General features: G+C 46.9%; 1 protein-coding gene across 2 annotated transcripts; it reads left to right on the forward strand.

The window, feature by feature from the left end:
* Positions 1 to 19,857: 19,857 nt before the first annotated feature.
* Positions 19,858 to 25,192, forward strand: Igfbp1 (insulin-like growth factor binding protein 1). Of its 2 annotated transcripts, none has more exons than XM_013032956.1 (4): positions 19,858 to 20,245; positions 21,858 to 22,042; positions 23,900 to 24,022; positions 24,472 to 25,192. In XM_013032956.1, the coding sequence occupies exons 1-4, from the start codon at positions 19,858 to 19,860 to the stop codon at positions 24,601 to 24,603; spliced, it is 828 nt and encodes a 275-aa protein (XP_012888410.1). In that variant the 3' UTR covers positions 24,604 to 25,192. The 2 variants fall into 2 exon arrangements, with proteins under 2 accessions (XP_012888410.1, XP_012888411.1); XM_013032957.1 differs by having other exon boundaries at positions 19,867 to 20,235; positions 21,884 to 22,042.
* The last annotated feature ends 918 nt before the right edge of the window (positions 25,193 to 26,110 follow it).

Consider the following 26,110-nt stretch of genomic DNA (forward strand, 5'->3'; position numbering starts at 1 on the left):
TAATATGGGACCCTTGGAAGAACAATTGCTCAGAGCATCCTGCCTGGGGGCAGCTGCCTTCCACGGCACGCGCAGCAACAAGTGGGCAAGACTGCAGCCAGAACTTGTATCTCACCTCCCACCAGCAACTCCCTCTCAAGCCTAGGCCCCCGGGCACATGAAGCACAAGTATCAGGGTACTGCCCCGCACTGTGGGGATCCCAAGGAAGCCCACAGCACCTCCTGAATACATCAGGGAGTGTAGGGATGTGACACAAGCGGCCAGCAGCAGCACACATGCCCAGGATCACACAGGTGCAGAGGGGCTCACTGTGTTGCCTTCATCCCCGTTGGAACTGCGTTTCAAGCCATTTGCACTCTGGAATTGCATGCTGGAAATTCCTAATTGTGTGCACTTTTGTTTGAAATCATGCAGCATGCACAAAGGGATAGGCCAGGCAGGACATCGCCACCTGCTGGCACAGAACATCCCTAAGCATTTCCTGGGGGCGAGCCTGAGCTTTGTGTAGCTCCAGCAATTAATATGCACTTTCTGTATTCAGTCCCAAGCCCCCTTCCTACCACCCTTCACTTAAGCTGATTGCACACCAACTTGCACAAATAGGAACGTCATTATGACCATCTCTTCGTGGTAATGCCATTCTGACTTAAGGTAAGCCCTGAGTCCACACCTGCAGTTTCTTACCCTCTGAGCATGGTTGGGTGAGCACCCCTGTCCTTGCTTGGTGAGTGAGGATTTCTACCCTCAGAGGGATGGAGAGTGGCATGGGCAAGGTTGTCATTTTTCTCCCACAAAATAAACTCACTGAAGATGCTTCTGTAGACCTGAGAACACACTAGCTATATACACAATCTCACTGGGTAACTTCTCATGATAGATTTGTATAATCAATACGGGTCTATTTTTATGTCAACTCAACACTTAGAGCACCTTCCAGTCTTTTTCAAGATTGTTAAATCGAGACAAGTAATTAAAAAATTTGTCCTATTTTTATTTATATAAAAAGTGAATGGATTGAAATGTTAAATGTGAATGTACATTTCTTAATTGCAACTTTTCTACTGAGTGTTTGCACTATACTTTCTGGAGTCTTATTTAACAAAAATAAAGGAAAAATTGCTTGACTAATCTGGGCCCGTGGTAGTTGAAAGATGAGTGAGTTGTGTTGTTTCCTTCAAGGTATTACATGATCCCTTACTTACACTAAACAACTCTGTCCTATCCTTAATAATATGATGTCCTCCCCCTTTTCAATACTACATTTGAATTCAGTGTCTCACCAGCCCAGCTTTTAGCTGGTTATTTTGGAGATGGAGTCTAGTGAACTTTTCTACCCAGATCTTTTCTACCTAAATCTCAGCCTCCTGAATAGCTAGGATTACAGATGTGTCCACCAGCACCTGGCTACCATTCTTATCTAGTATTTTGGTGCAATTTGTCTTTAAATCTCAGTTAAGATACTTATTTATTTTAAAATTTAAGATATTGTCCATTTCCTATTTCATAAAGGCTTCTTGCATTTCAGGATAACATGTCTTTCATTTTTCTGAAGTTTCTTTAGCTCAGGATTCATTGATCAATTCATTTTGCTGTCACTTGTAAATTAGCTTTGTGTGTGTGTGTGTGTGTGTGTGTGTGTGTGTGTGCGCGCGCGCGCACGTATACACACACACACAAGCATGCCAGTCCTAAGACTAAGTCAGGGACTAGTTGCTGTCCTTGAACTTTTGTGCTGAAGGCTAGCACTCTTACCACTTTGAGCCACAGCTCTACTTCCAACTTTTTTAGAGGTTAATTGGAGATAAGAGTCTCATGGACTTTCCTACCCTGTCTGGCTTCAAATTGCAATCTTCAGATCTCAGCCTCCTGAGTAGCTATGACTACAGGTGTGAGCCACCACTGCCCGGCAATTATCTACATTCTTAAAAGAGAAACAACTGAGTTCTGTTATCAGTTGAGTGCTTTGAAAATTTTGAGAATATCATCCCATCCAAGTGTAGCTGTGTGGTTAAGAATGGTGTCCATTCATACTGAGAGATTTCTGCCTTGTTTTCCATGGTATGCCATCTTGAGATCTCTAGAGAAACAGGAACCACGACAAGGGTGAGGTAGGGATTTGCTCTGCCAACAGAGAGGTGAGAAATGGAGTTTCTTGTAAGGAACTAGCTCCAACCATTGTGGGCACAGCAAGTTTGAAATGTAGTGTGTTTTTTCTTTAAGACTGTCAGCTGATTAGATAAGGCCCAATCAAATTGTGGAGAATCCTGTTTTACTCAAGTCTACTGCTTGGAAATGTCAGTTACATCTAAAACCTTACTATACAACAACATCTTGACTGAGGTTTGATGACACCAGGGACCATGACCACCTGGCCACCTTGACACACAAAATTATCATGTATGTGAGGGGTCATTTTTCTCTTTTTAAAGACTACCTCCTTCAAGTAAAATCAATTCCTAGGTGGAGGGAAGGGATAGTAGGAGAAAAACAAAGGAGGGAATAAAAATGCCAGATAAAAAATGTACTCATTACCTTACTCATGTAACTGTAACCCCTCTGTACAGCATCTTTACAATAAAAAAATTTAAACATTTCCTAGCAAAATTTAAAAATCATTATCAAAAGTCTATCTCAATAGCTTTTAAAAAAGGATAGTTATCAGTGGGAGAAATGGAATCCATCAGAAAACATGGATATCTATACACCTGTTAATAGAAGAAATGAAGATTAAAAACACCGCACCCATTCTTGCACTCTGGCAAGTGTTTTCAAAAGATATTATAGGACTAGCCAATTGTATTTGTACACTTACTTGTAGGAATTTACCCCTCACTTGGTAAAATTTCACAGGAACCATAAAGGATTAGTAGCCTTTGATGGAATAAACAACCCCTAGGAGCCTAGTAATATTAATAGGTGCTCAATTTGTTTTGTGCCAAATATAATGGTATTGAGAGCAGAAAAAAAAATGAGCCTGGCGAGGCAATCAGGGCCAAAACTCCTCCTATAGAAGTTCTGTATCCCTTATGATGGCCTTGAGCAGTCTAATATGCAGGCCCCTTGTATACGAACAGCAGGCTGATTGGACTGTATAGATGGGTGCCAGAATGGGCAACCAGTCAGAAGTGGCTAAATACCACATGGAGCCTTTGATAGATCTGGGGACTGATTTGGCGTGCAGGCTGTCAAGTAGCTTTCTCCTTAGGGACACTTTATCAATTCCTGCCCAACACCCCTTCCTCGTGTCTAGCATGAGCCCCCTTTACCTATTTCTTTGATAAATCACTGCCATATTACTCCTTCCTCTTGTGGAGACCCATTCTTCCCACAGAGAAAAATGACCCAATTCAGATGTTGCAGATTTTAAGTATTTTTACCTACACACCTATCTATAAGCAAGTATGGTTGGCATCATCCCTGAGGACTAGTGCTTATCAATATTCATTGCATTGTTAATTTAGAGAAGTTGCTTTTTGTTTTAACCTGACCTGGTAGTGCCTTTTCCCCCATGTGCCTCAGTCTGGGAATGCCCTATCTCCTGTCAGCTATTTCCTACTGCCACCTTTCCTCCTGAGGACAGAGTAGATCAGACCGGAAATGTAAGTATACTTTTGTTCTTAACAAGAACATGCAGTTTTAGATAAAGTGTGGAATGCAAACATTCACAAGTGATTTTAAGTGATCACAACCCAAAGCTACACACTCAAAGAGGTGCTCTAAGAGGCCCCCACTTTCTTGGTATCTCTGATCTCGGATTAACAGTCTTCATATTCAATGGTGAGCTCATGCTGGACTGCCTCCTCGATTTGCTGAAGCAGGCAGGCCTCCCATTGCCTGACTCGTTCCATCTGTTCAGGAGAGATAGAACTTTACTGGGGGAAGCAGATGCATGCAGTGCCCTCAAAGAAGCACCCATTAGGCCTGTGGACCCTGGCCCAAGTCAGAAACACCAGCCAAACCCCTAGAGCTCCTCCTTCCTGTGCTTCAAGTGCATGTGTGTCAGGTGGCAGGGGTGGGGAGCAGGGGCAGAGAACCACAGGGCCTTCACACCCTCAGGGGAATTCCTGGGGATTCCTGACCTGCCAGTCAAGTGAGAGGCAAAGGCGGGTAGCTCCAGGGTAGTGCCATTTACAAGAAGATGCTAGAGCAGGTGGCCCATGGGGTGAGATCATGAGTCCACAAAATAACCAGGTAGCTGCTCCAGCAAAGGGTGGTAGGTTGGAAGTTAGAAAAATGAGCATGGAGACAAACATTCCATGAAGCTCCTGAGCTGCCCTGGGCAGCCCTCCTTGCATGCAGATCCAGGTTTCTAGTTGTCTGTTAGGAGCTAGGGTTGAGGTGGAGGCTGCTAATTAGGAACTGGGAACTTGGGGGACTGTTCCCACTGGCAGACTCTGCCCTTCCATTCTCCCTTCTTTCCAAGAGAACCCCTCTCATTAGTAGAGGCTGAGATCCATCTCAGACAGATGGGGGTTTGGGACAGATTGTGCCCTATTGGCTGACCTGAAGGAGGCATAGAAATCTCAGTATGTGAGCTGGGACATTTGTCTCAAGGCCATTCTGAGGAAGAGATCGGGCCACCTTGTCTGGGCACTGTCCCAGGAGTGGTGACTGCCTCCTATCCAGCTCAAGGTGTAAGAAGGAGCTGGGACTTTGCCCAGTAAGGAAGCCTTCCACTGGAAGAGGTCCATGCTACTACTCTTGTAACTGGGGCAAGGGGGGCTTGGTCCTGCTACTTATCAACCACTCTGTACAACCCTCAGAGCAGAAGATTGGTTGGCACCTGGATCTCTGAGCTGGAGCCCAAGGGCAAAGGAGCAGCCAGAGTCCTCAGATGAAGGCCAGGAATCTGGGGCAGAGCCCAGGATGCCACAGCAGCCCTTCTGAGCAGAGCTGCCATCAGACTGGACAACATATAACAAAACCTAAATGGCTTCCATGATTTCACATGCAGAGTGCCAAGGTGTGGGCCCCTGATGTCTGGGTATTGGGGGAAGCAAAGCTAGGGGAGAGCCAGTGCCTAGAGCAACACAGCAAGGCAGCATTGCTCCCATCTCGGCTCAGGTTCCTTTTCTCCACTGATTTAAGAATTATAGCATAGTACACTGACTTAAAAGCTAAAGTAACAGCAGAAGAGAGGAGGGAGACGGCAGACACAAAGGGGGGAGGAGAGGGGTGAAGGGAGAGGAGAGAAGGGGAGGGAAGAAAAGGAAAGGGAGAATGGGGGAGAGGGGGGAGGAGACAGAGAGGGTAAGGGAGGTTGTAGGAAGGGGGGAAAGCAAAGGGGTTGCAGGGATTGGAGAGCCCCCCCTTCCCCTCCTCAGCCCCAGACCTAAAAAACAGGGAGAGGAAAGAGTGGGAAAGGGGAAGCGAAGGAGGGTGAGGGAAGCCTCTTGAGCAGAAGGGTCTCAGAGCTGGGCTTTATATAAAGTTCTGTGCCCCCGCCCCTAAAACATGCCCCTGTTCTGATTGGCTGAGGGACGGACATGTGTTCCAGAAGATCTAGTGATTGGTGCCTTGTTTCTGCTGCGTCACGCCTCTCCCCCACCCCGACCGGCGTTTTGCTGAGTCATTCTGAGTCATCCCTTTCTGCCGCCGCTGCCATCTTCCCCCTAGCAGAGGCCTTCCCCCAGCGTCAACGGGGGATGTGCACCCTCGGGGTCCCAGGTCGGCGGGGACCAGGGCAGGACTCACCTCCACTGCTTGCCTCTTTGGGCCTCGCTTCCTCCTCCCCACGGTGTCTGGAACGCCGGGCAGGCTGGGGTTCCGAGCTGGGGACGCGGGTGTGGACCCAGGTGGCTGCCCAGCGGCAGGGCGGCCTCCACCAGGCCCGGAACCGCCTGTGGACCCGTCAGGGTCCCCGGGAGCAGCGGCAGGGCCGACCTCGGACCCCCGGCGGCGGCTGGCCCTTCCCGGGGGCTTGGGGGTGCTGTGCTTGGCCACCTTGGCCTTCCTGCGAGCGGGCCTTGACTGGAGAGTGGGGCTGTCATCCTCAGATGAGCTCAGCCCAGGAACCTGGAAGATCAAGCGCACATGGCACAGCTGCTCAGGACACAGTGCCACCAGTGTGTTGTCACCTGAGTGCCATCCTGATCCCGTTCCCCCGCCCCCCCCCCCCGCAGCCATTACATTCTTTGCATTGGTTATTGTCTCAGCGCTGGATCTTCAAGGGTAGGGCTGAGACCCAGGAGGGTGAGCAGGTAAACCTCACACCAGAAGAAAAAGGTCGACAACACTGCCAGTGAAACCACCTTAACGTGGTAATGACATGAAAAGATAAAGATGGTGACCAACGTGGCCATTTCTCCTGAATGGACAAGAAGAGTCTAGAACAGACAGCTGCAGCTGATGGCTCCAAGTAGATGGTATGTGGAAGTTGGATAATAGGTTAATACCCCAATGTTAGCCCAGTGTAGCTTTTAACTCAGCCACCTTCTGAGAAGGTCTAGACAATTCGCCTAGTATACTCTTGTATACTTGTATATGTGTATGTATATGCTCTGGTATATATCCTTTTTTGTGGGCAGTTGTCATACGGCTTAAATTTAGGGGCACCATCCCTGAGCTTTTTCCGTTTTACCACTTTGAGCTACAGCTTGACTTGCAGTTTTCTAGTAGTTTGGAGATAAAAGTCTCACAGATTTTTCTGTCCAGCCTGTCTTCAAACCACAACCCTCAATCCTAGCTACTCAGGATTACAAGCATGAGCCACCAGCATCTTGTGTATATAGATTTTGGGTCAAAGTTATTGAGAAATGATTTAAAATAAATGGCAGGACGCATATAGGATCTATGTGAACACTACACCATTTTATATAACATGTTGGCATCTGGAATTGGATGGGGGTGATGGGAGGATTCTGGTGTAATCCCTCATTAGATCTTCACAGTACCCCTTAAAAAGCTGTTTCAACCTGAAAGCCACTCAACACACCACAGTGTTCATCCTTAGTTCTCAGGGGTCTTGACACATTTACTACCAGTTGAGGTAGCTCTCAAAGGTATTCCAGATTTCTCATTTTGTTTACTCTCACTCTTATGGAACATTTTGCTGTTATTTTTTTTTTTGTAAGGAAAGTAAATTTCTGGTTACAATGTCCACTGAAAGCAGTGCAAGACCCCCAGATGTTAAGGAAGCCACTATCCTTCAGGCTGTCAAAGGAACTAGAACAAAGGAAGAGGACAATTTTACAAAGGAGTGATTCTGGCCCTCTCTGAGACCTAACAATACTATGTGACTAGCCATTGCTTTTCAGGGCTCAGACCTCACCAGCAAACAAGAAGGACCCAGAATTATACCATTTTATAGAACAGTCCAGATGTCCTACAATGGAGTTAAAGACAAATACTGATATTTGTCTTTTTAAACTTTTCCTATAAAAGATAAACAAGGAGCTATTGTTCTGGTTATTTAGTAAAATCTTAGTGGCCTAGTAGAAAAATGGAAAGTTTCTGAATAGTTAAGAGTAAATGTCTGCACAGGTACATATTACCTCATTCTTGTAAGAAAAATGCATATCAAGATGAAACCAAAGTACCATCCGTTGACTGTGTTAGACTGGTTAAGAAAAAAAATCCAAAGAAAAGAATGAAAGCTTTACAGGAGGCAGTGGGAAAATGGGCATATCTTTGGTGAAAGGGAATTTGGTAACATTCAAATGCATGCTTTATTTAAATATAGTGTACAAGAGGATGTGTGTACAAGGAAGTTCATGACACCAGTTTGTAGCAGAAAGTCATTATCGTGGACAAATTAAGTTGTTACCCACTTAAGGAGATGAAAGGCACTTGTTACAAGAATACAAATGATTTTTATATTCAGGTAAGGAAAGATCTGTGTTTTGGGTAGTTCTTTTGTACAAATACAGAGAAATAAGTTCTAGAAGCCAGTAAAATGAACATTGACTGCTGGGTACTAGTGGCTCATGTGAGGATCTTAGTTTGAAACCACTTCAGGTGGGAAAGTCCTTGAAACTTATCTCCAATTAATCATCCAAAAGCCAAAACTGGAGCTGTAGCTCAAGTGGTTGAGCCTCAGCCTTCGGCAAAAAAGCTGAGGGATGTCATCTAGGACCTGAGTTCAGGCCCCAGAACCAGCACATATACAAATGAACTTTGCCTTCTGGTGAAGACCTGGGTAGAAAACACAGGAGTCACCATAGATTTTTTTATGTTTTAGAGCTATTAAAAGCATGGCAATGCATTCCTACCCATTTACAAATGAAAATGGAATCCTTCTCTGATGAAGAAGTTGATCACACTGAGACTAGGGGAGAGCCACGACAGATGGATTGAGGACAAGGAAGGCCTGCAGGTTCAGTGGAACATTCACAATGCAGGCTAGGCACTGGATGGCCTTTATTTATTTTGTTGCTAGTACCAGGGCTTGAACTGGGTGCCTGGAGTTCCTTCATAGCTATTTCCACTTAAGGCTGGCATATCACCACTTGAGCCATGTATCCATTCTGCCATTTAGCTGATTCACTGGGGATAGTCTTTCAGATTTTTCTGTCCAGGCTGGCTTGGAATTCAGATTTCAGGCTTCTACATAGTTAGAACTACAGATATAAGCTACCAGTTACTGGATTTTGCAGGTCTTAATATTACGTGGAACAATTACATTTTTTGAATAGGCCAGCATCACACATTTCTCATTGATAACAGGCAGTTTTTTGCCCTCTAACCTGTAAGTCCCTTTGAAATTGTGCCTTGAGGCTACTGGTTCATAAAGCTGTGGTGAAGGAGGCCCTAGGAGACATGCCAGGAAAAATGAAAGCCATGGACCAAGAAGCCAGAGTCTGGTTGCTGAGATTCCCCCTCATAGAGTTCAAGAGGCCCAGGGTATGCCTGAGCCTCAGAACTAGACTGCAGAGACTGAGGGGAAGAGATGTAGGAGGACCTCCTGTAGCAAATCAAGGGGCGTCATGTATGGGCCTCAGGCACAAACACAAACAGGCTCAACTAGAGCTACATTTGCCCCAGCAAACACAAGTACAGACCAAGGCTTCATGACCGATGGGAACTCGCAGCTGGCATTCACCCTCCACCCCACCTAACAGCACCCCTGAAGGCCTACCTAACAGCACCCCTGAAGGCCTACCTGAGTTCCCAGCTCCATCCTTTCTCAGGTCTGGGACCTGCCAGCTAGAATGGCTGCAGCACAGTCCCTAGCTCTTTTTCCTCAGCATGGAGAAACAGGCGTGGTCTCTGCTTGCTGTCAGGGCTTTGAGTGCATGCACACCTGTGTGTGAGCATGCACACCTGTGCCTCATGAGCACCCAATGCCTCTTGGCCACACAGGGTAAGCACAGGACAGATTCTCACCCCGTGGGTCTCTACTTGGCTGGTTCTTCAGGATGCACCTAAGTGAGACTGTGTGTCCAGTACTTCACCTGCATTCTCACAGAATAAAAAATGGGTGCTCAAAGCTCAATTAGCTCAATGGTTAGTGACATTTCCAAGTCCAGGCCAGCTGAAAGCCATCCAGAACTGTTAGCCTTTAAGGTGTGTTCCACCCTGAAGGACTTGGTCCATTCCCTTCTCTTCCCTTCTCAGACTTAAGCTCTCTCAGAACCCCATAGAGGAGCATGTTGGAGTACTGGGCCAGCCAACATGCTGCTTGAGCTGGTCTAGGTAGAGACCCACAATTAGCATTTCTAATGACTCCTGTGCAATTGATAACTCTGAGGTGCAGGTCCAATTTGGAGCCTCACCATTAAGGAATAGTAATGAGTATCCCATGGGTAATTGCTTTGGAGGAACAATCTAGTAAGGCTAAGGGACAGTGCCCAGACCCTGAAATCAGGTCCCAGTACCCGCACAAAATGAACAATAAACAAAATATTACAGTGTGCATGGCAATGTGCAGTAGATGAAACTTGGATAACAACAGGATTGCTTGAGCCCACCAGTTTGAGATCTCCCTCACTCAAAAAAAAAAAGCTGTCTGGGTGCAGTAGTTCATGCCTGTAATCCTAGCTACTCAGGAGCTGAGATATGAGGATTGAGGCTCAAAAGCCTGTGAGACTCTTACCTCTAATACAAAAAAATAAAAGTGAAGCTGTGGCTCAAGTAGTAGAGTGCTAGTCTTGAGCACAAAAGTCCAGGGACAGCACCAAGGCCCAAAGTTCAAGCTCCAAGACTAGCACAAACAAAACTCTCCTGGCACAATTTAGTTCAACATGGAAAGCCTGAAGGCAGCAGAATGAAGGGCCTTCTCCAGAATTCTGAGTAAGTCAGACCTGGGTTGCTCCATCTTGCAAACTGTGTCAACTGGTATGACCAAGGACATAACACATTTTAGATAAGTTTCTGAATTCCTTTTGCTATCAGATGAGTATGGGATGTAGGCTCTGCCCGCCAGGGGTCTTACTAGTCTAAGGCAAGAATGAGTCAGACCCCATGACCAGTAACTGTCACCAGTGTCACGTAGCCCCAGAGCCACTTCCTCAGCCTGGGAGCCTGCTGTGATGAGCTAAGAGAAATGTTGCATGGAAGCAAGGGTCCACTTTAGAATAGAGCACATCTAGAGCACAGCAAAGCCTGGGATGGCTGGAGAGGTCACAGGTCAGTAGAGGAGGGGAGCACCAGAGTGTTCTAGGGAACAAGGAAACCATGGTGATTTTCCTCCAGGGCCTTCCCTAAGCAGAGGGCCAAGTCCTAGGAAGAAAATAGTAACTAACGACCTTTACCATGCTCATTTCCCAGTTGAGGGGCCTTGGTTTCTCATAGTTTATTTTCTATCACAAGGATTGATATTTTAAAAAATCCCATGTGGCAAGTATTAATCCCTTTGCCAATGGGGAAACTGAGCCCAGTTTGGACTTTACACTAGATTCCTCATATTAAGCATTATACTTCTTTTTTTTTTTTTTTGGTTGTTGGGCTTGACCTCTGGGCCTGGGCACTGTCCCTCAGCTCTTCAGCTAAAGGCTAGCGCTCTACCACTTGAGCCATAACACTACTTCCAGTTTTCTGGTGGTTAATTGGAGGTAAGAGTCTCACGAGTTGAGCATCGGTGGCTCATGCCTGTAATCCTAGCTACTCAGGAGGCTGAGCTCTGAAGATCACGGTTCAAAGCCAGCCCGGGCAGGAAAGTCTGTGAGACTCTTATCTCCAATAAACCACTCAGAAAACCGGAAGTGGCGCTGTGGCTCAAGTGGTAGAGTGCTTGCTTTGAGCTGAAGAGCTGGGGGATAGCACCCAGGCCCACAGTTCAAGCCCCACAACCGATTAAAAAAAAAGTCTCATGGTTTTTCCTGCCCAGGCTGGCTTTGAACCAAGATCCTCAGATCTCAGCCTCCTAAGTAGCTAGGATTACAGGTGTGAGCTACTGCTGCCTGGTGCATTATACTTCTTAATATTAATATACCTAGCTACCCCCATGGTCCCAGAACCTGCTGACTTCTCGGGTCTCAGTCTTCTGATCCCCAACGTTTCCTGATGTTCTGACTTGCAGGGTTCCTCTAATCTCTTGATCTCTAGACCTGACTTTTAGGGCCTCCAGACCCTCACATTCTTGAAGTCCTGACCTTACTGTCACTTAGGCACACTGAGGTTTTATATTAGTGTAAGACACTGGGAATCTGCACTGTGCTTTCTGAGCACACATTGTTACTATTGGGTACCTTTCCCATCCCTCATGGGGCCCCAAGTCTGAGCAGTGGAAGTGGCCAAGGTTGCTCTTCCCAGCAGAGCTTTGTAAGGCTACCATGGCATTTTCCACCAACCAATGACTTGGCTTGACAAAGCAACACTTGTGCCAACGAAATCCAAAGGTGTGTCTTCGCAGTTTATATGAGACATTGCAGATATACGTGTAAACCTTGAGGTTGGCTGGGAACTTGGTTTACTGATGGCTCTTCTATGTTTCCTTTGAGAGATATAGCAGTAGCAACAGCGATTACTCTGTGTCTATGTTTTTTCTCATATTCACTCATTACCCCCAGTCTCATTAGGGGTGGGCTCACTAGTGGAGGTTTTTTGAATCAGTAGCACCAAATCAACCCATGTGTCAAAGCCCCCTGGAAGCTTGTTAAAACATAGTACTGGGCACATTCCTAGAAGTTAGATTGGAGTTTGGGCAGGGCGGGGGGTGGGGGGTGGGGGTGGGGGGGAAGCATCTGAAGATCAGCCTGGACGTTCAGTTTCTGAGTGGCTTGACACTGATCTAAACACCCTCCACTCGTATCACACAGATGGGGTGATCAGGAGGGATTTGTCACAAAACATTTGGGGCAGAAAAGAAGGAAGGAATGCTGATGTTTGCAGACCTTCCTTATACCTGGCCCTCAAATATCAGTGCTCTTGAAGCAATGCACCCTGATACAAATGCATCTTGGTGCAGTGCTGGCTTTGTTGTCAGTGCTGACATTGCAATAGCCCATCTTTTATATATTTATTTTATTTTTGGTGGTACTGGGGTTTGAACTCAGGGCTTCCTGACTTCTAGGCAAGTATTTTACATCTTGAATCATTAATCACACCTCTAGTCCTATTTGCTTTGGTTATTTTTGAGCTAAGGTTTCACTCCCCCCACCCCCAGGCCAGACTTGACTGTAATCTTTCTATTTACGCTTCTCACCATAGCCAGGATAAGTATATAGCATCCTACCCAAGTATTGGTTGAGAAGGGACCTTGTGAATTTTATTTTTTATTTTTGCTAGGGCTTTCTTGAATTGTGATCCTCTGGATCTCAGCTTCCTGAGTATTCAAGATCAGAGGCATGAACCACCATGCCTGCCTAGAAACTCCGGTCATCTGATGTGCCCTCAAGATATAAGTGCCTGTAAGCCATCCTATGTTTAGAACCTGGGCTTGTTGACGTGACAGGAGGGAGGTAACTTTTCCACTTTGGTATAGACATGAACTATTTTTTTCTTGCTGTTTGCAGAGCGGCTCTCTTTATCTGCTATTGAGATAAGAGCGGCAGACAGGGCCTTTGCACACGTTTACATCATCCCCTGTGTTGATCATGAGACAGGACATCTTTCTATGTGTGTGTTTTTCCCCCAGGTTAAAAACAACTTCCTTTCTGAAGTTTCCCTGCATTGCAGTGGTTTCCCCCCCCTTGGAAAGTTTGACTTTTGCTCTTGACTCTGGTATTGTTTTCCAAAGCACAAATTACCCAATATTCCAACTACTGCATGCAGACAGAACTGAGAACAGTGGGCGATGGAAGGCCTTGGGAGGTTTCATCATCCCTTAGCCCCACACATCAGGAGCCCAAGGATGGTGAAAATGACAATAGTTCACATTTAATTCCATGCTCCCCTCCCTCATCACCCTCCCATTTCAGTCTTGATTATGTGAGGAGCCCCTTCAGGCATTAACAAAAGACTCAGATTTAAGTTCTTTACCTGCTGTAGTCCATGGCCAACTTGGTCTCCAGGAGGCTGAGATCTGAGGATCTGTGTTCGAAGTCAGCCAAGATAGGAAAGTCTGTGAGAGTCTAATACAATTAACCACCAAAAAGTTGGAAGCGGAGTTGTGGCTTTAGTGGTAAGCATCAGCTTTTAGTGGTAAGCTTAGGGATAGTGCTCAGGCCCAAGTACTGACACAGACAAGACACACACACACACACACACACACACACACACGATGTTAAGTGCCATTGCAATATTGGCAAAGGTGCTATTTTCACAGCGACCCCTGGAGTGCACAATGGGATTGCCCTGAGGTTCGTAGAGACTTCACGGTATGTGGTGGTGGTCTCTTAACTCTGGTCATAATCTTTTCTGGTCATTGACATAATTCACATCCTTTGACTGGCACTGAAATCTGCTGTGCACATCTCCCATGCCACCCATCACAGCCTCCCAAAGAAACTTTCCTTGCTGCTGCATAAGCAGACAGACATAGTGGCCCTACCCTACACACAGTGCCTGTTTGGTTGACAGGAAGCACATGGGCTTTGATTATGGAGAAGTGGGGGCTATACCCCAGCTTCTGATAGTGATACCTACTGGTAATGATGACATCTTTGCTTGGCTTGTGCTGAAAACACTACACACTTACAAGGCATTGACTCTCTGTTCCCCTGCCTGCCTTCATGGCTCCCAAGTTCAAATGCTCTTGGCTCTGGGATCATACAGTTGGGTTATGGGATTCTTTACATGTCCTGGGAAGAGGGGATACTGTACACCCACCTCTGCTCACTTAGCCTGGCATAAGATGAGTGGGTCTGTTTCAGCTGTTCACCACAACTAGAACTCAGTGCCTCCACTTCCAGGCCTTTTGTTGGTTAACTGGAGATAAGAGTCTCACAGATTTGTCTGCCAGGACTGGCTTTGAATCAGGATCTTTAGATCTTATTAGCTTCCTGTGTAGCTAGGATTACAGGTGCTAGCCATTGGCACCTCACCAATAGCTACCTTTTAAAAATAACCTAATGGCCACACCCAGACACAAGATGTTCTGTCTTCCCATCACAGACAGCACAGGCAACCTTACAACCAGCCCTGGCTAGATCCCCCACTGCTGGGCTGAGAGTGTTGAGGGTTATGGCTTGGTCTGGCAACATATTAATCCTCTCCTATGCTCAGCCCACCTGTGCCCCACTGAAAAGAATCTTGCCCTGTGTTCCACCATAGCCTCTGTTGGGTGAGGAGAAGACTACAGACAGAAGCCCAGAAAATGCATGGCTGTGAAGCTGGAAGGAACAGAGATTCATTCTGCCATGTTTGATCATGGATGGGAGGCTGGAATGTGAGGACTGAGGACTGAGCCCTGGGAGAAAGATTTTGGATGGAGGGCTGGGAAGGTGGCTCAGTGGTAGAGTGCTTGCCTTGCATGCATGAGGTCCTGGGTTTGATTCCTCAGCACCACATAAGCAAAAAGAAAAAAGCTGGAAGTGGTGCTGTGGCTCAAGTGGTAGAGTGCTAGCCTTGAACTGAAGAGCTGAGGGACAGCACCCAGGCCCAGAGTTCAGGCCCCACGACTGGACCCAAAATATAAAAATAAAAGAAAATAAATTGACGTATGTTTATGCTTTAAAAAAGATTTTAAAAAAGCTGGTGCTTCATCCACAAATCAGCCAACGACAAATGCTGGAGGGGATGTGGAGAAAGAGGAACCCTATTACACTGCTGGTGGGAATGTACACTTATACAACCACTTTGGAAAGCAGTCTGGAGGGTCCTTAGAAAGCTAAAGATTGACCTCCCTTATGACCCAGTCATACCACTTCTAGGCATCTACCCTGAACAACAGGAACCAATATACAAGGACACGTGCACCTCCATGTTTATTGCAGCACTGTTCACAATAGCTAGGATATGGAAACAACCCAGATGCCCCACCACAGATGAATGGATCCAAAAATTGTGGTATCTATACACAATGGAATATTATGCAGCCATTAGAAATGATAAAATAATGGCATTTGCAGGGAAATGGATGGAGCTAGAAGGAATCATGTTGAGCGAGGTAAGCCAAGAGCGAAGAGACAAACGGTACATGATCTCCCTGATAAGTGGATGCTAAATCCAAAATGTTAGGTGATACGACAAAACTAACAGGACTTAAGAAACAAAGAACTCCCACTCATCTGGTTGAACCACTACTAAATATCCCCATGCTGCTGATCACATGTATGGTGTATAACATGTGAACACTGTTATATGTTACAGACTATGATAGACAATTTGCTCCAGGAAAGTTAGAATGAACTTGTGACTTTAAATGAGCATCATTATTCCACAATACTGTGAAATTCCGGAAATTATGTAATCAATTAATCACAATCAAAAAAAAAAAAAAGAACCTCTGGGAAGGTAGGGAGGGAGGGGATGGTAGGGGGAAAACAATGGAGGGGGTAACAATGTTCAAGAGGAAGTGTACTCATTACCTCACTCATGTAATTGTAACCCTCTGTATAGTATCTTTACAAAAAAAATAAAAAAAAAGCTGGTGCTGGTGACTTACACCTATAATCCTAGCTGCTCAGCAGGCTGAGATATAAGGATCGCGGTTCTAAGCCAGCCTGGGCAGGACAGTCCCTGGGACTCTTATCTCCAATTAACCACCAAAACCGGAAGTGGCATGTGGTTCAAGTGGTAGAGTATTTGCCTTGATCTGAAGAGCTGAGGGACAGCACCCAGGCCCGAGTTCAAGCCACATGACAAACAAACAAACAAAAAAAATTAAGAAAAGTAAGCAAAAACCAATCTGTTTGTCACAACCTCCGTGCTGCTAGGGAACCATTATACCCATTTCTTTATTTGCTTGTTCATACCAGAATTGGGGCTTGTCTGACACTCTTACCACTTGAGAGATGCCTCCACTTCTGGTTTTTGCTCGTTAATTGGAGATGAATCTCTGATTTGTGTGCCTAGACTGGCTTCAAGCCTCAATCTTCAGATCTGAGCCTTCTGAGTAGCTAGGATTACAGGTGTGAGCAATCGGTGTCTGGCTACCAGTTTCTTTTATATTATTAAAACAGTTTTCTCAGCTGAGTGCCAGTGGCTCACTCCTGTAATCCTAGCTACTTAGGAAGCTGAGATCAGAGGATCACCATTCAAAGCCAGCCAGGGCAGGAAAGTCAGTGATACTCTTATCTCCAATTAACCACCAGAAGACCAGAAGTAGTGCTATGGCTCAAGTGGTAGAGTGCTTGCCTTGAGCTGAAGAGTTCAGGGACAACAACCAGGCCCAGAGTTGAAGCCCTAAGACTAACAAAACAACAACAACAAAAACAGTTTTCTGTCTTATCAGATGCCAAGAATAGTATATTCTGCATCTTCTTCCATTTTCCTTAGCGTGAGTTTACTTAACTTGGCTAACTTCTTGTCTTGAAGATTTCTATTAGGAAATACAGAGGTACTATTATCATGAATAGCTATGCACTTTCCAGGTGCCCCAGAATTTACTTCACCAGTTGGTAGCAAGGAACTTCAAGGCTATTTGCAGGGTAGTTTCAGAATAGATGTGTAAAATGCTCTATCCTTTCTCTTAGGGGAAGAACTCAAAGGCACAATACATATATGCCTCTAATCATATAAATAATGGTTACCGAAAGAACTCCAGGAAATCAAAATGAATTTTTTTCTTTGTTGCTATTGTTTTATTTTGCTTTGTTTCTATTTCTGTCATTGGGAGGGTTAGGGGGCCCAGAAGTGGAGGGACAAAGGGTGAACAAATGAAGCAGTGGTACTCACTAGACCCTATGTTGAAAACAAACTATACAACTTGTAGGTAGAGATGGGAGGGAAAACTGGGAGAGAGTGAAGGAAGACGTGACACTGTCAAAAAATGTACTCATTACCTGACATGTAACTGTAACCCTTCTGTGCATTACCTTAATAATAACAATACCTTTTTTTTTTGTTGGTCCTGGGGTTTGAACTCAGGGCCTGGGCTCTGCCCCTCAGCTTCTCTGTGCTCAGGGTTAGCTCCCTACCACTTGAGCCACAGCACTACTTCCAGCTTTTTCTGTTCATGTGATTGTTACTGAGGAATCAAACCCAAGGCTTCATGCACGCTAGGCAAGCATTCTACCACTAAGCTACATTCTCAGCCCAACAATGTATTTTTTTTAAGACAGGAGAAAATACTATCTCTTGTGCATCTCAGCATGGTGGGACACACAGACACGGACTAGCACAGACTTCTGTCTTCAGAACTTCAGCCTCCTCCCCTCTTCCCACCAGCTCCCTTCAGGATGAGGTGACTTTGTATCAGGATCCAGGCCACACCTCTGGCTCTGCTGGGTGACTTGAGAAGGGTCCTCCTTGGGCCCGGATGGGCTTGAACAGCCTGGGTGTGTCTAGAAATTCCACAGCACATGGGACTGTGGTCCTGTGTACTGCCTGGGAAAGCTTATCTCAAGCTCCTTTCCTAGCAAAACCTTCAGCTCCCACCTCAAGGGTCCTGTCTGGCAGGTGTGCCTTGTAGCTCATTTTCCTGGCCCTCTGCTGGGGTTTGTTTGTAAACTCAGGAACCAGTCAGACACCGCCCAGGTGCTGTTTTCCTTGAAGGCAAGAGTGATTGTTGGTAGGTAAGGTGCTAGTGGCCCACACCTGTAATCCTAGCTTCTCAGGAGGCTGGGATCTGAGCCTCTCACGTCAAAGCCAGTACAGGCAGATAAGTCTATGAGACTCTTATCTCCAGTTAACCAGCAAAAAGCCAGAAGTGGAACTGTGGCTCAAGTGGTAGAGCACTCACTTTGAGTGAAGAAATTCAGGGACAGTGCCCAAGCCCTGAGTTCAAGCCCCAGGACTAATATCTCTCTCTCTCTCTCTCTCTCTCTCTCTCTCACACACACACACACACACACACACCAGGACTAATATCACACACACACACACACACACCAGGACTAATATATCACACACACATACATACCAGGACTAATATATCACACACACACACACACATACCAGGACTAATAACACACACACACATACCAGGACTAATAACACACACACACACACACACACACACACACACACACACACACACACACACACACACACACACACACACCAGCCCCGAACCTGAAAGGGAGAGATTAAGTGAAGCTCAATGGTAGAGTGATTGCCTTGTCCACAGGATTTGATTCCTAGAATCCCCAAACAAGAAAAGAAAACCCAAAGGACAAAGTGGGGCCCAGGGCAGGGCTGGTGCTGGTCATTTTAAGCTAGCACCTGGATTAGGAGGCCAAAGCCTGTGCCCATGTGTGGGGCTGGGGGCTGGAGACATAGGAGAGACACAAGGGCAGGCCTGGAAGAAGGTGTGTGGCACTGGGGGGCACAGGAGAGACCCACAGACAGGCTTGGCACCATATACATCTCTGATCTCTTTCTCTGGGAGCTCTTGAGGGGCGCCAGGGAGAGTCTGCAGCTTCTGAACTGGAACTATTCCTGTTTTTTTCCCTTTCTTCCTTCCTTCCTTCCTTCCTTCCTTCCTTCCTTCCTTCCTCCTCCTCCTCTTCCTCCTCCTCCTCCTCTTCTTCCTCCTCCTCCATCTTCTTTTTTGTCTTGTCAGTTGTGGAGCTTGAACTCAGGACCTGGGAGCTGTTCCTGAGCTTTTTCGCTCAAGGCCAGTGCTCTACTTCTTGAGCCACAGCCCCACTTTCAGCTTTTGGCAGTTGATGGGAGATAAGAGTCTCACAGACTTTCCTTCTTTATGGGCTTCGAACCCTGATCCTCAGATCCCAATCTCCTGCAAGTATTAGCCACTGGCATCAGGCTCTGACTTTTTCTTTTGACAATGCAATACTCAAGAAATAACATTTGACAAAAGGAGAAAAGTTCTTGTATTTAATGACTAAGAACCTTCAACTAAGCCCTGAGTTCAAGCTCCAGGACTAATATCACACACACACACACACACACACACACACACGAGTCTGGCATCTCCACCAGAACCAAGGCTGTTCCCAGATGCATGAGCTTTGCTTTCCCCAGGCTGGTTGGCAAAGTCCTGGGGGTGAGGCATGGGTTTTCTTGCTAGCTGAGAGCGTTTTCCTGCCATTCCCAGCCCATTGCTTATTGTGAAGACTGGACTTTAGCTCCCAGGCTTGACCCCTGCAACACACTGGACAAACAGAATCTGAAATCGGACCCTCTTCCGCCCCTGGATTGCGCAGAGCTCACAAGCACAAACAAACTTATTTTGAACACTGGGATCTCAGCATGCCAGAGTTGACAATCATTAATCTCCAAGTCCACGTGGCGCGGCCAAAGCCCTTCATAAGGCCGGGGCTGCCCCCAGCCAGCATCGTGCACTGCCCGAGCCACCTGCCTAGCGACGCTACTCAGCGCCAAGGGCCAACAGTCCCGAGAGCCTCAGCCGGAGAACAGGGCACCGCGCTCCACAGCACCAAGCGTCGTCCACCGCCCGACGCCTCCCCGCGATGCCCGCCATGCTCGCGGTCCCCGTCGCCGGCCCCTGGCGGGCGCTGCTGCTCCTGCTAGCAGTCCAGACCGGCGTGGCCACGGGTGCTATCCAGCCATGGCACTGCGCCCCGTGCACCCCGGAGAAGCTTGCGCTCTGCGCACCCGTCCCCGCCTCATGCCCGGAGATCTCCCGGGCCGCCGGCTGCGGGTGCTGCCCGATGTGCGCCCTGACGCTGGGCGCTGCCTGCGGAGTGGCCACGGCGCGCTGTGCTCGGGGACTGAGCTGCCGCGCGCTGCCGGGGGAGTCGCGGCCTTTGCACGCCTTGACCCGCGGCCAGGGAGCGTGCATGCCTGAGTCTGTCGACACGCCTGCCGGGGCCGCCTCCAAAGCCAGCGCGGACCAAGGTACTCCACCTCTCCTCTCTCCCTACCCCCGTCCCAGGCCCGGATCCCAGGGCATATCCAAAGCTCACAGAGGCTAGGAGGCACGTACAAACGCCCCAGGGCGGTGGACCAGGAGTTGAAGCCACTCAGAGGGTACCCATCATTGCTTGATCTTGCAAGGTACCCCAAAAGATGGAGTGGAACAAGGGCACACAGTTCAGTGCTCAGAAGGAGGAGGAGAGAAAAATCTCCCATTTGGTAGGCTGGACCTTAAACCTCTCGAGATGCAGCAGTGAGAGTGAAGGCAGGGGGCAGCCAGAGCTGCGGGGTGCCCCCCCCAGGCTGCACCCCACCACCCCGCCAGCCCTGCCCTGGCACCCTCCTTGGCCTGGAACTTTCTTTGTAATATATATCCTGTGGACAGCCGTATGTGCTTCTCAGATATTTACAGAACATAATGTGAAAGTTTAGGCTGAACACTTCACTTCTATTCATGCCCATAGATAAATAATGTTTGATGTGTAGGTTGCCCGCTGAGAAGTTGACAATCAAGTTCTTTCCTGAATTTAGCAGTGATTTGTTTGTAGTTGGAAGTGTAGGAAATGTCTCTTATCTCCTATCTGGGCTGCTAGTGCTGCCTGTGCCTAGGCCTTGGGAGGAGTCTGGGGGATTCCTGTCCGGAAAGGAATCTGTAAGGGAGCACTTGACCCTGTCAGGAGGGGTGGGGAACTGGAGCCAACTCGATGGTACAAAGAAGTAGATTTCCTGGGGGGTGCGGAGGGGCTCCTCCGATTCTCTGCTGCATCCTTGGACACTATCACAGGGGTCTAGTGATCTGTCTTTTGGGATGTTAGAGAAGTCACTTAATGTGTGGAAAGGGGGCAGGGGCCGGCGGGGGTTGGGGGGGGCAGAAGAGATGAGTAGTGATCTGGGTCAGGAGAGCTGCAGTCTAGACTCCACTCTGTGTGTGTGTGTGTGTGCGTGCCCCCGTGCACACGTGCTCATGCACGTCGGTTGGTTCTGGGACTTGAACTCAGGGCCTGGGCATTGTCCCTTAGATTTTTGCACTGCCACTTTACCACATGAGCCACAGCTCCACTTCCAGCTTTTTGGTAGCTACATGGAAGAAAAAGTTTCATGGACTTTCTTGCACAGACTAGCTTTGAACCATGACCCTCAGATCTCAGCTTCCTGAGTAGCTGGGATTACAGGTGTGAGCCACTGCTGCCTAACTGGACCCCACTTCTGACTGAACCCTCTCATTTGTTCTTGGAGTGTTAAAAAGCTCCTCTTTTATGGAGGGAAAAGCCCTAGAAAATATTTATCATGAGGCTCAGGAGTAGTTCCCAAGCTTTGGGGCTTCTTCAGACTTGCTCCTGGCTTCAGCAGAAGCTCCTGGCTTCACGCTGCTCCCTCCTCTGCCCAGGGAGCCCTTACCACCCGGAAAACCACTGTTTTCCTCAGTAGAGTTACCCTTGCCATTAGGTCATTGCTGTTTTGACATATGATCGGCAGACATCTGGATTAACCTGGTTAGCCTGTGTGCCACCCTGGCTGAGAGAAAGAAATGATGGGTGGGACATAGGGATACATGCGTCTGAAGACCCACGGATCTTTGGTGCTACCTTTGTAGAGGTCAAGACCACTGTAGCCTCTGAGAATGAGGCCCCTAAGAGCACAGAGATGACTGAGGAGCAGTTGCTGGAGAACTTTCATCTGATGACCACTTCTGGTGAGGACCAGCCCATCCTCTGGAACGCCATTAGCATCTACAAGAGCATGAGGGCCCGTGACATGACCGATGCCAACAAATGGAAGGTGAGGCTTTGCAGGGATCTTCACAGGTGGCTTCATGGAGCCCAGCTCATGTCCAAATGACAGGGTCAGACTAGACAACCAACCACTCAAGAGCATCTTTCAAAGCATCTTTTGAGCACAGGGTCTAATCCCCACACCCCATTATATCTTTTTGTGTTCTTGCTTTAAAAATTATGATAAAATATCTATAATATAAAATTTGCTATCATAAGCATCTTAAGTATAGTTTTTATATCATTGAGTTGCTATCTCACTACCATCTTCAGAATCTTCTTTCTCTTTTTCCTTTTGTTCTTTCTTTCCTTTCTCTGTCCTTCTTTCTTCCTCTTTTTTCTTTGTTTCCTTCCTTCCTTCCTCCCTCCCTTCCTCCTTCCTTCCTTTCCTTTCCTTCCCCCCGCCCAACGTGTGCTCACTGGCTCATTCGCTCACTTGCTTTCTTGCTGATCCTGGGGCTTGAACTCTAGGCCTGGGCTCTGACCCTAAGCTTCTTTGCTCAAAGCTATAGTCACAGCTCTACTTCTGGCTTTTTCTGTGATTAATTGGAGATAAGAGTCTCACGGGCTTTCCTACTCAGGCTAGCTTCGAACTGTGATCCTCATATCTCAGCCTCCTTAGAATTATAGGCATGAACCACTGTGGGTACCTAGCTCTCCAGAATTTCTTGTTTTCCAAAATTGAAACCCTGGGCCAATTAACTCTCACAACCTAAAAAAAAATTATTATTATAATTTATTATTTGTAGTGTTGGAGATTGAACCCAGGGCCTGGGATCTGCTAGGCAAGAGCTATATTCCCTAGTCCTGTCAGTTTTAATTCTACCACTTGAGGACGACAGAGAACCAAACTTGGAGTGTTGATTTGAAGGGGAGTGGGAAAGAGAAAAATCAATTCCAGAAAAGTGGACTGGCAGAAGAACGAACAAGCCATTTTTTTTCTTGGACACTGCAGAATTTGTGTGGAAAGGATGACAAATAGAGGATGTTGATTTTTACACACAAGTTGTTAGTTCAGATGCCACACCTGATTTGATTTGTGTAGACTGCAAGGAAAGTTTGCAGAAATCTGGAAGTCTTTGGTTAAATTTCTCAACTTTCCACAATGATATGTTTTTTTATGGCAAGGGAGTCCAGTCTTGAATCTGTACTGTCACTAGTCTTTTTAAACAAGCTCCAGTACTGTGGGACCCTGGAAAAGCAGTCCTAAGCAGACCTAAGAACAGTGTGAGGCTCCACAGCCAGTGGAGTGTGCCTCCTTTCCTTTCGACCAGGAGTTTGAACTAACCCAGCAGGTAACAGCAGGCAGGAAGAGCTTTGTAGTATTGGCCAGGCTCTTGCTGGGTACAGATGTTTAGAAACTGTTCAGTGAGGGAGAAGATAGTGTTGCAATCCTTTAGTCTAACAGCTCAAGAGAGACCAACTCCCTCTCTCACAAGTGAGAAAATGAACTCCTGTCCCTGGAAGGCATATCATAGGACCAGCACATGGTTTTAGGACCCAATGGCCACATGGTGGGTGCTGCTCCTAGCCCATCCCTTCTCATGAATTCTCAAGCTAGGCACTGGTGGCTCACATCTGTAATCATAGCTACTCAGGAGGCTGAGTTCTGAGGATCATAATACAAAACCAGCCTGTGCAGAAAAGTCCATGGGACTCTTTCTCCACTTACCAGCTAAGAGCTGGAGTAGAGAAACAAACAAAAGCCAAGTGTCAGTGCAAGATCCAGAGTTCAAGCTGCAGTACTGGCACAAAAACAAACACACAAACAAAAATGAATAAGAAACTCTTCTTAATTCATTGTCTAAGATGCAAAGTCACTTTCTCTTGTATTCATACTAATACCAATTTATTTTTCCTGAAGCCCTGCCAACGAGAGCTCTACAGAGTGCTGGAGAGATTAGCCCAACAACAGAAGGCAGGAGAAGAAATCTACAAATTTTACTTACCCAATTGCAACAAGCATGGATTTTATCACAGCAAACAGGTAGGTGGCCTTGCTAGTGGGTGTTTTTATGGATCTAGTCACTGCTTCCCCATGCCCCTGCAATACCATGGTCTTTCATGATACAGAATGTCCTGCCCCAAATACACACAGAAAATGTTCTTACTAAATGAGATCTATTTAGTGAGCCTTGGGGGAGAGGCATTCACAGGTTTCTGGACCCTTGGGGTACCAATTCCTCACCTGTCATACCTAGAGAAAGGAAGCAAAACTCCCTATGGGGACTGGTTGCTGCAGGGGCGGGGATCTTCCTTCCTCAGCACCACCAAGCTGACAGGTGGCTTGGTGGTTATTCTCAGCAGGAGAGAGTGGGAGTGCAGGGGTGTGTGCAGGAGGGTAGGGTCCTGAGACATTTAGGGAAGAGCTGGGCGGGGCTATCTCCACTCTCAGCTCTTAATCTGCTGACCCTGACTTTGGCCCTGTCTTGGCAGTGTGAGTCCTCCCTGGATGGGGAGGCAGGGCTGTGCTGGTGTGTCTACCCTTGGAGCGGGAGGAGGATCCCTGGATCGCAGGAACTCAGAGGGGACCCTGATTGTCAACAGTACTTTCATTTACAACACTGAAAAGAGATGCTGTCTGTGTTCACTCGGGCAAAGTATTTAAGTATATAGTGTATTTATACTCTGGAACCACACATTCACATTTTTGTATGTATCTATGTATGTATATAAATATATATATATAGGAAGTACCTTTTATACTCCATATATTGCTTGTTATATAAAGCTGGCTCATATTTATTCACTATAAGTTTATTTTTCTACACAGTAACTTGTACCGGTATTAATTTATATATTACAAAACACCTCTCATTGCTTTATGTGTACAAAGTTGTATTCTAGCTTTTCCAAAGTACAGGCTTCTGTTTTTGTCTTTTTCTTTTTAAAGAGCACACGTGGCTCTGTCTAGAAAATGCAGAAGCAAATAGGAGGCAATGATTTTTCCGAGTGGCTTTTGAAGGAGCATAGTTAACCTGCACTTAAGAGTGATTTGCCATGTCCATCTCACATCACTGATGGGCATTTGCAGGGCAAGTAAGCAAGTGAAGATGTCGATGTGTAAAGGAAGCTAGAGGTGGTGATGTTGCTATGGGGGAAAATGTGCATTGGACACTGTTCAACTCATGCACACACACATACATGTACATCTGATGGAAAGCTATTTGGAATAAATGATCCATGTGGAAACACTTTTATTGACTGTTGGTATTATTTTGGAACCACTTGGTGCTTTGGTGGTTCATGATAGGATCGGGCTGTGTCTGGTGCTAGTCTTTTATTGCCCGTGGAGTTGGGCCTCTTTTCTGCTGGGCTAGACTGGACTTCTGGTTGTTAGCACTCTCAGCCTGTCCATTCCTCCCGGGGCACTAGGCTTTGTCCCCTATTTTATCCTTGTCTTCGTGGATATTTTGGGTGGGGTTTGTTCTGAACCTCAGGGCCTGGCCCTGGCTAGGTAGGACTCTACTACTTGAACCATGCCCTTAGCTTTTTTTGCCCTAGTTATTTTTCAGATAAGGTCTCATTTTTTTTTGTAGGTAGTTAATTGGAGATAGAGTCTCCCAGGCTATCTTGCCTGAGGTAGCTTCTAACCATAATCCTTAGATCTTAGCCTCCTGGGTAATTAGGATTATATCCAAAATAATCAGGATTATGAGCCTGGCAGGTCTCATGCTTTTTGTTTGGAGAACAGCCTCTGACAGTGATCCTCTGGCTCTACCCCTATGTGGGTGGGGCTTGTTACTTGAGTTGGGATGTCCACAAATCCTCCCAGTTTCTGCCTATGGAGTGACTGGGACCACAGGCACGCACCTCTATCCCTGGCTGGCTCCTTAATGGGGGTAGTTTTGTTCATTCCCTTCCCTCCCTTCCCTCCCTCTCTGCCCCATACTCCTCAGGTCTCCCTCCCTCCCTCTTCTCATTCTGGCTCCCGTGGCTGAGCCCAGGCCCCAGCTGTCTTCTCTGCTCTTTCCCTTGGCCCAGGCTGCATTGCCTACTCCTGGTCTCACTTCCAGTCTCTCCCAGGTGTCTCATTCATTCCCAGTGAGCCTTCCTGCACGTGGCCTCCGCCCAG

This window comes from Dipodomys ordii, unplaced genomic scaffold (assembly GCF_000151885.1).
Source record: "Dipodomys ordii isolate 6190 unplaced genomic scaffold, Dord_2.0 Scaffold160, whole genome shotgun sequence".
Classification (NCBI taxonomy): domain Eukaryota; kingdom Metazoa; phylum Chordata; class Mammalia; order Rodentia; family Heteromyidae; genus Dipodomys; species Dipodomys ordii.

Excerpts from the sequence above, each read along its gene's own strand:
- Igfbp1 (XM_013032956.1), top strand. The coding sequence starts at position 19,858 with ATGCCCGCCATGCTCGCGGTCCCCGTCGCCGGCCCCTGGCGGGCGCTG. Across the intron at positions 20,246-21,857 it reads CAAAGCCAGCGCGGACCAAG|AGGTCAAGACCACTGTAGCC; the intron begins GTACTCCACCTC and ends CTACCTTTGTAG. Across the intron at positions 22,043-23,899 it reads CCGATGCCAACAAATGGAAG|CCCTGCCAACGAGAGCTCTA; the intron begins GTGAGGCTTTGC and ends TTTTTCCTGAAG.